This window comes from Carassius gibelio, chromosome A11 (assembly GCF_023724105.1).
Source record: "Carassius gibelio isolate Cgi1373 ecotype wild population from Czech Republic chromosome A11, carGib1.2-hapl.c, whole genome shotgun sequence".
NCBI lineage: Eukaryota > Metazoa > Chordata > Actinopteri > Cypriniformes > Cyprinidae > Carassius > Carassius gibelio.
In genome coordinates this window covers 1,114,338-1,127,283 of record NC_068381.1, presented here as the reverse complement: position 1 = coordinate 1,127,283, position 12,946 = coordinate 1,114,338, and the positions used below count along the sequence as shown (strand labels likewise).

General features: G+C 33.0%; 1 protein-coding gene across 1 annotated transcript; it reads left to right on the top strand.

Moving 5' to 3' along the window:
• Positions 1-3,370: 3,370 nt before the first annotated feature.
• Positions 3,371-12,058, top strand: LOC128021949 (peroxisome proliferator-activated receptor gamma coactivator-related protein 1). The gene is made up of 11 exons (XM_052609051.1): positions 3,371-3,533; positions 4,773-5,030; positions 5,133-5,192; positions 5,318-6,419; positions 7,644-7,694; positions 7,918-8,437; positions 8,658-8,837; positions 8,911-8,977; positions 9,058-9,179; positions 10,408-10,559; positions 11,491-12,058. Exons 1-11 carry the CDS (start codon positions 3,447-3,449, stop codon positions 11,586-11,588), a joined length of 2,697 nt encoding a protein of 898 aa, XP_052465011.1. The 5' UTR covers positions 3,371-3,446; the 3' UTR covers positions 11,589-12,058.
• Positions 12,059-12,946: the final 888 nt, after the last annotated feature.

The window sequence follows — 12,946 nt, the reverse complement described above, 5'->3', positions numbered from 1 at the left end:
TATATATTTAATATATATTATTTGTAAACAAATATATTCAAAAAATATTAAAATTAATTATTATGTTTACAATAAAAAAATTTCCCCATGTGAGAAACGACTGGAGCTTGTTAAGAGAGAGAGAGAGAGAGAGAGAGAGACAGCAGTGACGGGGTGGGGGGGGGGGCACTGTCACCATGGCAATGTGGCAGATCACACGTGCACATAAACACACGCGTGTTTGCCCTTGACAGACAACCACCCAAACAGCAACTCAATGCAACCGCAGCAGAAACCCTATGAAGACATTATGATCAGTGAGATCTCTTAATTAGAAACGCTGTGATTGGTTCTTGAGGAGCGCACTGATATGATCATAACTGTGTTCAGATTGTAATGGGCAGATATCTCAGACTGTGCTGGAGATCTCAACAAGACACTGTCTGCTGAATAATGAGCTTCAGAACAAACACTAAAGTCAGGGATACAGCCTTATTTAAGGTTTTTCATACAGTCGAGTTAAGGCTGCTCTCGAAACTCAGTCTAAATACACAATGCTGCATAAAAGCCTTAGTTCTGACCTCAAGTATCACAGTAATTCTGCTCTAAATGCATTTTATTTATTTGAGAATGCTGCTTCAGAATTTAATCAGTAACTCTTTATTGTTTTTAAAGTGAAATACCAACATTTACATGAGAAGACATTTATTTTTAATTAATTATTTTTTTATTTTATTTAAAAAAAAATAGTATGGTTATGAAAAATGTATTTGTATTAATCAGAATTTTAATATATTTGTTCAGCTCATGGTTTTAGCCATAAAGATTTCTGAATGAGTCGTTTTTGTAGTTTAATTTCCCAGTAACATGTCTACATACAGAATTTCTGTGTAAATTTGGCATTAAATATCCAGAAATGTGTGTGTGTGTGTGTGTGTGTGTGTTTGTGTGTGTGGTCCTGTACCTCTGTGATCTTTGTCAAAGCCGGTTGTTTCTCCCGTGTCGATCTGTCATGTTTCAGATCTCAGTTTCTCTGTATTTCTGCACACGTTCAGGTTCTCCTCTTCTGCGAGATGATCAGTGAATATAAAGACAGAAAAAGACCTGTTTCCTTTTACATCTGGTGTTTTCAGCTCTCTCTCTCGGGCTGTTCTGGGATCAGATGTTTGCACACATGACAGAGCAGATGATGAGGTGTCAGGTTAAAGGTCAGGGGTCGTCTGTGCTGACTGATGCTCTCTGCAGACCAGAACACACACACACACACACTTCTAGTGACATGATGAATAATAACACAATTTAAAGGGATAGTTCACTCAAAAATTTAAATTCTGGCATAATTTACTCACTTTACTATTGACTTCTGTAGTATGGGGAAAAAAGCTCTTTACTGAATTTTCATCAAGACATTACAGACAAAAACTTTGTTGTCATATTCAGGTCAATTTTGAGATTTTGGTCTATTTTGCTTTCATAACATGTCAGACTAAATACACATTTGAGATTTTGTTTTATTGAACTATCTATTTGTAACTGCAATATATCTTTAAATTGTTTTTTCTCCACTTTAGCAGCACTGATATTCACCAAAACTTACAGTTTTATTCCTCTCTATATTCTGAAGGTTTTTTACTGAGGGGATTTTTCATATATCATTCACACTGATTTATACAACATATTATTCCTAGAAATATAGTGATTTTTATTTTTTTTTTGGCTGTTGACAGTATTTTCTGATTTATAGAGTGATATGTTGCACCAATAACATGTCTTCTTCAGACTAGTGTAAAGAAAACATCCAGAAAACACATTTAAGAGTTTATTTTATAGGACTTAATCTATTTGCAACCGATCTCAATTTCAATATATATCTTTAAAGAGTTTTTTCTCCACTTGTGTAAATCTTACAAACACCAAAACTTACAGTGTTATTCCTCTCTATATTCTGAAGGCTTCTACCAAGGGTTTTTTGGATATATCATTCACTTGAGTTTTTATTCTTAAAAACATATTGAAAATGTGTTTTTTTTTCTGCACGATTCACAGTATTTTCAGATTTATGGAGTGATAAAAAGAGAAATCCAAAATCCCTTCTATAAAAACCTTTAACTCTAATATAAAACAAGAATTTTGGACCTGGCTTTATGCAGTGTTTAGCTTTATGTTATGGAAATGCATGGAAATTAGATAATATTTAATTAGATATTAGAATTAGCTTGTTTATTCAAACATAACATTTAACTTTTCACAAAAAAGTTTGAAATTCTTAATATAATCATTCAGCTAGGGAAACATGATGATGTTTATTAATTCAGTTTTACTCTGTGGTGTCTTGTCTTAAAAATTTAGAAATTTACACCTTTAAAATCACAACCATGAACTCAGAGACTGAGGTTATTTTCATGTTATGGCCAATAACATGCAATTTTGTCTAAATAAATGAAAAATAAAATGCTAAAAACCTAAATCAATCATTTTAAATGCTACATATTAATGTAGGCATTAAAATAACGTACATTATATAGAATAGTGTTAATAAATTATCATAGCCTTTATATTAAAATCAGTTACCACTAGCAATAAATTAAAATAAAAACTAAATTTAAAGATTTTTATTGCTTAAATCATTGGTATTCATTGATATACTGTTCTATTTTTTATATTTTGAATTAGATTTAATTTATATATTTTCTGTTTTAATATATATATATATTTTTTTTTTCTGTTCATATTTTTTAGATTATTTAGTTTTCATTATTATAGTACTTTAACTTAAAATTAAAAAAAATGATAAATGTTGTCTGGGCAACTAGCTGACATAAAATATGTTTAAGTTATATTTATTATATTTCAGTCAATGTTTATTTCTAGTAATTCTTCTTTTTTTTTTTTTACTTAATGGTAATTAACAGTGCTTAAAACAAGTGAAAACAAATCTTCTAATGGAAAGAAATAGTCTCAAAAAAGTACATTAGTTTATGGTCCATTTCTTAATATTTATCTTGACATTTTACTAGGAAATAATACAGAAATGCTGATTTAAATGTGCATTATTTGAACAATTATAATGAAATGCAGAGTTGAAGAAATTAATATTCAACTTAAAAAATAATAATCCATTATTTGGCCCCTAATTAAAGAAATTAAAGCAATGTGAATAGTAAATAATTACTAATAGCGGATCTACTACTACATGACATTCTATTTGTCATCCCAATTACAGAAATCAAATAAATCAAATAAAATATGTAAAATAATAGCAATTTCAAAACCTTAAAGTGACTTTGCTAATTTAAAACGCAGTAAAACGAATATGAGGTAAAACGATTAGACCGTTAAGTTGTTGCCTAGGAACTGCAACGATATTTTTTTAAATCGTATTCAAGGCGAGCTGTCATTTTCCCGGGAATCTCCGCACCACGTGACTCGCCCGGCGCCTCGTGTGCAGCTCCTCTCTCCGAATCAAAATGGCGGCGCCGCATGGCGTAAAACCGAAGGATTTAAAGTGCGATTTTACGGACCACACAGCAGCACAGGCGAATCGGGACTCTCAGGTTTTATACATGTTTCTGTTGTACGCATGCAGATGTTTATATAAAGACGCTGTGGCGACGATCAAGTGTAGAAATGACGCTCGCCATGTGAACACGTGGACGCCAGCGCGTGCTCGAGGCGGATGTGAAGTTATACACGCGTTATAAATCTTGAGAAATGCGATATTAAGATCTTTTAATGAACTCAAATGTGGTTTAAGTGCTCCATTGAGGTTCTTAAACACCACTTTCAGGGTTTAAACTGTTTAAATGATCGTACACCGGTTTGGTTTATGAATATGTCGTTCAAATATATAACCGTGTGAAAAATAAAATGTCCTAAATTCATAATAATGAGTAATTTGAGTAATATCGCAGCGTGTTTGTTTGACAGCTTCTGCACTCAATCTGTATAATCGAGATTAAATGAGTGAATCAAACGAGTTTTTACACCATCATTTCCACTCGTGTTCATATTTAAATGCATAAATGAATGGATGGATGAATGGTTAATAATTAACTTAAGTGTATGTTGATTGTCAGATTACGCTTTGACGCTTCTCAAACCACGCTGACGTGTCTCTCGCGCACACGAGTCTTACTGAAACTGAACCGCACTGAATCCCGTTCAGTCTCAGATCAAGAGTCAATTCGAATTAAACCACTACGATTCACATTTAATTAAGACTCCAGAAAAAGAAATTGAGAGTTTTGCTGAGTTTGTTCTTTAGTCCAATGCATGAAAACTTCGAGTTAGTGTACTACTGAACGTTTTTTGTTATACAATAAAAAAAATAAAATAATAATCGGTTAGTAAAATGTTAACATATGTTATATTTCTTCATTGTTTATATTGTAAATCAAAATGGATAAAAGTTAAATATATTAAATATATAATACATTTGTAATAAATTAAGTCAGTTTTTATAGAAAAGGCTTTTTTATTTTTGGGCAAAGATTATTTAATTTATTTGCAGAATAAACAGTTTGTTATTTATTACACACATGTAAATTTTGAATTAGTGTACTACTGAACGTTTCCATTTTTTGTTCTACAGGTTTAAAATTTAAGTTTCTTTTCTAGTAATTATTTATTAACTTTTAGTTCCGACAGTTAATAATTAATGTTAACATTTATATTTCTTCTTCGATTGTTTTCACTGTAAATCAAAATGGAAGTAAAATATATTAAGTAAAATATAGTAAGGAGCTTTAAGTTCTGCGAGATCTGAATCCCACATTGTTTTGTGTTATCCACAGGATGAATTTGGAAATCACGATGCTCCTGTCTTTGAGCTGGACGTCGGAAGGATTTCTGATGCTCTTCACGGAAGCCTGGATCCGTCCATTTTATCCATGTTTCAGGAGAAGAGGCTGACGGAGAGCGTGGAGAGCGAGGCGTCGCTGTTGTCCGCTCTGACCGAGATGTTGGACAGCGTGGACGTCGAGACGCTGTCTCCGTTCGACACGCTCCCGGACGCAGAGATCTTCGCCGCTCAGAATGGTTCAGATCACACGGTTAGTGAAAAAAAAGAGACTTTTTTTTGCTGTTTAGTGTCTTGCACATGTATGCACATTAGTGTTAATATAATTACTTAATCACATGTGTTTCCATCACAGCTCAGGAATCTGCTTCATTTGAGCCAGACGTCTCCGGATCGGTCCAAAAACTCAGGAAGAGTACGCTTCCTTTGCTCTCTCTTGTTATTGAGCCGATTCAAGGCATCACAGAAATAAACAACAGTTTAATGTATATTAAAATAGAAAAACATTATTTCTATTGTCTATTATTTCTTCTCCATCAGGAGGTTGTGATGTCTGACAGACAGTTGAGACCTCGTCGGCGTTTCCTGACCCAGAGTGAGATTTCCCAGCGAGACGACGAAGAAGATGAGAAGAAGAAGAAGCGCCGCTCTGTGAGAACCTTCCGGATCGAATCCGATCTCGTATTCCCACAGGACGGACGTGAGTTACTGGCAGAATTAGTGAGACACATGCATCCGTACTGCATCAGGACACACCTAGAGAAGGAGACGCGAGCGTCTGTGGAGCAGGAAGAGGAGGAGTTTATTGATGTAGAAGGTTACGAGGAACAGGAAGAGAACATGCTGGACCAATCAGGACACGGAGAAGTCTTGACAGAACAAGACAAAGAACCCAATGCACAGGACACCAACAGCCAGGAAGAAAATGTGAGATCTTTAGAGCAAAGCGTTAAGATGACACCTCAACGCAGCGCTTTAGTCAAACCCGGCGTTGTGGAGATGCGAAGAAAGAAAACGGTGACTTTCGCGTGTAATCTAATCTCCGTTCACGAGATTCCTCCTGATGATGAGGAATCTGATTCTGAATCTACATCCTCTAAAACTGACATCACTTCCCCTCAGAAGCCCAAAGCGCTCAGTCTAGATCAGTACCGTCTCCTCAGACAGAAGAAGCCTCCTCTGGAGGAGAAACGGATGGACTTTCGAACCAAATGGCCGTCGCTTCCCGACCTTCCCAGCGAGCTTCCGCCAATCCTGCTGGATCCAAACACATCTTCTGGTGAGATATCACCAGCTGTTAAAGTGAAAACACCTCCATCCCAGCCGCCCGGGGTCTCACGTCTCTCTCGGAAAGACGGCAGAAAGGCTGTGGAGCTTTGCATTGACCCTCCAAACCCGGTGTTAGTGCCCTTGAAACCCACACGATGCATAAACACAACCCAAGCAGCGCCGCAGAACGCCTCAGAACCAGACGTCTGTGTTTCATGTGAAGAGGTTCGAGTCTCTGAGCTCGTGCCAGTGACATCTGCTTCCATCTCTGTGGACATCAAACACAAAACTTCATCTGAAAGGACACGACCGTCTGTCCGGATGCCCACGACTGTCACAGAGAAGCAGAAGCAGAAAACCGGTGCAGAAATCGGTGAGCAAGAAATAGCCAAGTTTAGAGACCTATCAAACTTGCTCTTCTTTTAAAATTGCTTTCAGAGCAGGGTCATTTTTGTTTACTGAAGCCCTACAAAAACATTGCGTTACTTGAAATGAACTGAAATACTAGTTGCCAGGGCAGCATTTCTCGTTTTCATTCAGTTTAACTTGATTTACTAGAATAATTAAGACTGAAATTAAAATTAATTAACAGTTAAGTATATAAAAAAGTAAAATGAATAAAAAAAAAAAGTTAAAATATTTTTTATTTAATTTTAAACTGTCAAAGATAAAAAAAAACTAATAAAAAAATTCTTAAAGATATATCTAAAATTAAAATTAAAACAAATAAAAACTCAAATTTGATTTTAAAATATTTATAGAACTAATATAAACTAAATTATACAAATAATAATAACAATAACACAAACAACAAAATTTTCTAAAACTAGCTAAAATTAAAACTGAAAATATAAAAATTATTTTAAGATCTAGAACTATAATAGAAACTAAATGGAAAAAAACGAATAAAAAAGTAAAAACAGCATAAATTTAAATAAAAATTACAAAATCACAACAAAAAGAAAAAAATCTTAAAGATTTAACTAAAATGTAAACGAAAACAATTTAAGACTAAATTTAGATTTTAAAATATATTTAAAAAACATTGTAATGTAAAGTAAATAAAAACTAAATTATACAAAAATAAAAATAAAAATTACTACAACTTTAGCTAAAATGAAAAATATTAAAGTATTTTTAAACATTAATGAAAACTATAATAGAAACAAAATAGACAAAAACAAACAAACAAATAAAATGACAACATAACTAAAAATTCATTAAAATTAAAACATATAAAAACAAACATTTGATTTTAAAATATTTATAATAACTGTAATAGAAACTAAATACAAAACTAAATTATACAAAAAAACTAATAATAATAACACAAACAACAAAATCACTAAAACTAGTTAAAATTAAAACGGAAAATATTTTAAAATGTTAATGAAAACTAATAGACAAAAATAGAACATGAAAAAAAGAATTTAAAACAACAACAGCAACAAAATTACTCAAACTTTAAATTAAAGTGTAAAATGTGAACCCCCCCCCCCCCCCCCCCACAAATTGAGAATATTTATAGATCTGCAGTAGTATATCACTGGCACTAGAATCGCAGTCTGAAAGAGTTTAATGCGGTGTGTGTTTGCAGGGATTGAAGCCGCTGATCTGACCAGTCTTCTGGAGCAGTTCGAGACTCAAGGTAAATGATAAATACATGTTCGTTTATGATCAAGACACTATCAGCTCATTTACATCAGATCAGATAAGAACGGTGTTTTTATCAGCACTGAATCATTTCCAGTCCATAAAAGACTCCTCTTGCCTTTTCCTTTCACTTGATCTGTCTAATGTTTGTCTCGTCACGACAGAAGACGATTTGTTTTAGCCTGTGCTTGTGTCACTGATTACTTCCCTTCCTCCAGGACTGACTCCACCCGCTACACCTCCACATCAGATCTGGAGACCCCTGGCGTCGCTCAAAGGGACCAAACATGAATCCATCAAGCCCTCGCCCAGCAAACCCATCCAGATAATCGAACCTCGGCCACTGCCGCCCAGTAAAACTCACCTCAAACCATCCCTTCCCAGCTCCTCTCCAGCGGTGGATCCCACTCCAGCGTTCCTGGACCACGACTACTGTGGGATTCAGAGCAGGGAGACGTCTTCGACGCACACAAGCGCTCTGTCCGATTCAGTGCTGCTGTCTCCTGACAGCTCCCCCTGCAGGATGGAGGCGTTCCAGGAGGCGGAGTCTCTGAGGGGGCGGGGCTTGCACATCTCCTCCCGCTCTCTGAGCCCATTGGACCGCGGGAGGCTGAAGAGGCGGGGCTATGATGGCAGATACCAGCGCTCCAGCTCGAGGTCATGCTCCCCGTGTTCTTCATCTTCATCATCATCATCATCATCTTCTCGTTCCAGGTCTCGTTCGCCGCCCAGAACAAGGTAAATGGAAGCTGCTGACACTCAAATACAGTATAATTTAGTTAAAATATTGTATATAATAATATGAAAAAATAAAATTTTAGGATATATAAAAAAAAAAGTTAACAAATCTTTTTTTGTTATTTAATAATTAATTTTATATGCATCCATTTAGCAATAAGCAGCTTCAAACTGTCCCAGTCTTCAGTCTTCTTTTGTTTAATTACGTCTGTGGCTTTAGGTACAGGTCCAGAAGGCATTCAGGAAGCAGTTCCTCCTCGCGCTCCAGTTCACGCTCGTCTTCTCGTTCTCCTCCTCGCAAGCGAGAACGCCGCTGCTCCAGATCACGATCCGGATCGTCACACCGCTCTCGTTCGGGTTCGGGCTCGCGCTCGCCTGAGTCTCACTGCAGATGGACGAGGTGAGTGTGAACGCAGCACAACACAGTGATTCGTCTGCTGTCGAGTGTGAGTCTAAATCAGTGTTGTTCTCAGTCGCAGAGAGAAGGAGCTCAACCGCAGACACGAGGAGGCTCGTAAACTCCGGCAGCAGAAAGCCATCGTAAGTGGACCAGCGAATGTCTGGCTTTAAAGTGGACGTTGTGTGTGTGTGTGTGTGATGACGACGTGTTTGATCTCCAGGAGGAGCGGAGGGTGGTGTATGTGGGAGGGATCCGTAGAAGCACGTCTCCGTCGGACCTCAGAGATCGATTCTCTCTGTTCGGGAAGGTGGAGGACTGCACGGTGCATCTCAGGAGCCACGGGTGAGATTCACAGACACACCAATAACACGAAATACAATTATTATTATAATAATCAGTTGAGATTTACAAAAACAAACCATCAAATCAATAAAATGACATTTTTCTTAAATACTGAATTTTTAAATTTTACTGTGAAATATTACTTTTTATCATTTATTATTTTTATTTAGTATTTTAGTAGTAGTTTTTTAGTTATTTGTTTATTTTTTTCATTCCTGTTAGTATTAATAACAGTAATAACTGGTTTAATGTTTTAAAATTAAGAAATGAAGATGGCCATAAATATTAATAATATAATTTTAATGTTTTAGTGTAAAATGTTTTTTTTTTCTTGTACTAATTTTATTTTATTTTACAGTAAAATATTAAAATATTTTTCTTTGTAATTCAGTAGTAGTTTTTGAGTCATTTATTTCATTTAGTATTAGTAGTAATAGTGGTGGTTTAATGTTTTCAAATAAAGAAAATAAAACAGCCATAAATATTAATATTGTAATTTTACTGTTGTAATGTAAACGTTTTTTTACAGTAAAATATTACAAAATTAATATATTTTTTTGTAATTTAGTAGTAGTTTTTGAGTCATTTTTATTTATTTTATTTAGTAGTTGTAGTAATAATAATGATTTAATGTTTTCAACAGCCATACATTTCATCCAATCATGTAATTTTACTGTTGTAGTGTAAATATATATTTTTTCTTAAATACTTTCTTTTTTTTTACTATAAAATAATATAATATATTTATTAGTAATTTTATAGTAGCTTTTGAGTAATTACAAGAAATACAAATAGATAATGAATAAAAATTTGATTTACAATTAATTCGGGAAAACAATGTATATTAAGGAAACATTAAGGTATATTTCTATTGTTTTCATATAGTATTTTTTGTTATTATTTAGTAGAATTATATAAATTTCTTTAACATATTAAAATGAAGAAACTAAGATTGCCATAAATACTTATATTGTAATTTTACAGTTGTAAATAAATAAATATTAAATAAAATACAATTATAAATAATAGTTTTTTTTATTTATTTTACAGTTAAATATTATAATTGTACTATTTCTTATTTTTCATCATGTTTTCATTCAGAAGTTAATAATGTAATTAATTCTGGTGCATCAGCTTCGGCTTCTGTAATCAATTCTGTAATTCTGCTTCTGTAATCAGCTGATATATTTTCTCTGTGTGTTTCTATCTTTCTGTTCTCTCCTTGTAGAGACAACTATGGCTTCATCACGTATCACAGCACAGACGATGCTTACGCTGCTATTGAGAACGGCAGTAAACTGAGGCGTCCAGACGAGCTGCCCTTCGACATCTGCTTTGGCGGCAGACGACAGTTTTGTAAATCCAACTATGCAGATTTAGGTTGGTCTCTTTAATGATTTCTCATTTCATATAAATTTACTTCTTCTGTATGCCGGTCTTTTTAGCTGATATGAAGAGAAATGGGGTTTTCCATTGTCTGTTAAGAGTTACAGAGTAAATCACACTGACTTGGACTGAGATTTAATTAAATAAATATATGAGCTGCATGTTTCAGAGTGAAAATAAAGAAATTAGGACATTTTTAGCCATAAATATTAAATATAATGTCATTTCACAGCTTTGTTTATTATAACACTATCTTTCTCAAATACCATTTATTTATTGTTTATATTAAGTGTTATTATTATTTTATATTACAGTAAAATAATTATTTTTGTTTTGTAATTTGGTAGTACTAATAGAAATCAATGGTTTAACTTTTTAAATAAAGAAAAAGACGGACATAAATACTAACTTTGTAATTTTCAAAGTTGTAATCTAAAATAAAATTGAACATTTCTCCTAAACGATTTTTATTTTACAGTAAAATTACAATAGTAATAATGATTTTTGTATTTGTAATTTTATTTAATAATAATAATAATTACAACTGATGGTTTAACATTTGAAAATTAATAACTTAAGAGAGCCATAAATAGTAATATTGTAATTTTACAGTTTTACTGTAAAATAAAATTATTTGATTTTTCTTTTTTTATTACACTGTGATTGTATTACAATCGTAATATTTCTTATTTGTCTTTTAGTAAAATGTTTTTATTTAGTAGAATTAATATATTAAATATTAAATACATTGAAATATAATTAAATATTAGGATATATAATCACTTTTTTTCAATCCGATTCTATCCCCCCAGTCACTTAACTGTTATTTTGTGTGAGATTGTGATGCTTTCACAGAGTAATGCACCATAAAAACAAGGATTTTTTGGATTTAGCCTCATCTCTGGTTCCTTGTCCTGTCGTTTAGATTCCAGCCGGGATGTGGCTCCAACATCCAGGAGCCGATGCGAGTCGTTCGACTTCGACACGCTGCTGAAACAGGCTCAGAGAGGACTGAAGAGGTAGCAGCAGAGAAGATGATGTTCATGGATCAGAGACTCAGCATTACCTCACAGCACTGATAACACGTGACTGGTTCACACGGAGTTAAATACAAGTCAAGCTCTATTAACAGCATCTATTATAACTCATATAAACCAGAATCACAGTCGTACAGATGGAGTCCAGAGAGCTGCGCTTGGGCCATTTGCACTTCACTAAACTGACTTTGCTTTCAGCTCTTTCTTACTTGACACTTAAAACTTCTACTGAAGTACTTTTGCGTATTCAATTTTGTACATAAGAATGGAACGGCATTAAAGGATGAAACGGTCATTATGAAAGGAAATTGAATGGTTTATGGTTTGTCTTCTGCATATATAAATATAAACATACATATACAACCTGAGTTTTCTGAAGTGATACCAAAAAAACAACAACCTGTTTTTCAGTTGGAATGGCAATACTTTACTTGAATAAAAATGTTTATGTATTAACGAATGACTTCTCTTCTTTTACACTAAACTCAGAACATTGTAAATATAATGCTTTTAACTCTGTTTCTACCCAGAGATTAATTTATTTCAGTTATCTGCAATTCATTTTGTTTTTTTGATGATTGTATTATAATTATAATAATTAATTATGATATATATATTTATATTAAATATTAATTATTATATAACACTAGATTTATACATTTAATTATACCGATTAGGTAACTGCACAAGTTTAGTATAGCACATGGCAGCCCCAAAATACTAAAACTATATTAATGATAAAATAAAATTATAATAATGTAATATGTTTGCGACAAATTAAGAACATTAACAAAATAAAACTATAAAAACCATTTTAAAAAATAATAATTGAAAATAAAATTTAAATATAACTATTTCTTAACATTATTAGGACGTTACACATAGAAGTGACCCTATCATTTTTTTTAATTATTATAAATTGTAATTATTTTTCATATTGAGATCTAATCAGGTGAGATTATTATAGTAAGGTAATTATTCTAGAAGTATTTTTGACACTTAAGTCACTTGAAAATATTTGAATATATATATTTTGAAATATTTGTCATTATTTTATACAAAAAAAGCCATTAAATATTAAAGCAGGTGATATTTACTGTAAAAGATGTACAAGCTTTATAATTAAGACGTTTGACAGAAGTCTGTTGGGTTTGAATTGAAATAATATCAAAAGTGTTGAAGATGAAGCCTTTAGGTATTAATATTATGAAGTTTTACTCTGGTTCCACCAATAATCACCAAAACAAAAATTCATTATTAAAAAGTAAAGAGAAAAGATCCTACAGGAAATAATAGATAATTCATCAAATATTCAAAGATAGTACTTACTGAAAATACCGTTGT

Bases quoted from the DNA above. Each gene is read 5' to 3' on its own strand.
- LOC128021949 (XM_052609051.1), top strand. From the start codon at position 3,447: ATGGCGGCGCCGCATGGCGTAAAACCGAAGGATTTAAAGTGCGATTTT. The intron at 3,534-4,772 runs GTTTTATACATG...TGTTATCCACAG, and splicing joins AGGCGAATCGGGACTCTCAG to GATGAATTTGGAAATCACGA. The intron at 8,438-8,657 runs GTAAATGGAAGC...CTGTGGCTTTAG, and splicing joins CGTTCGCCGCCCAGAACAAG to GTACAGGTCCAGAAGGCATT.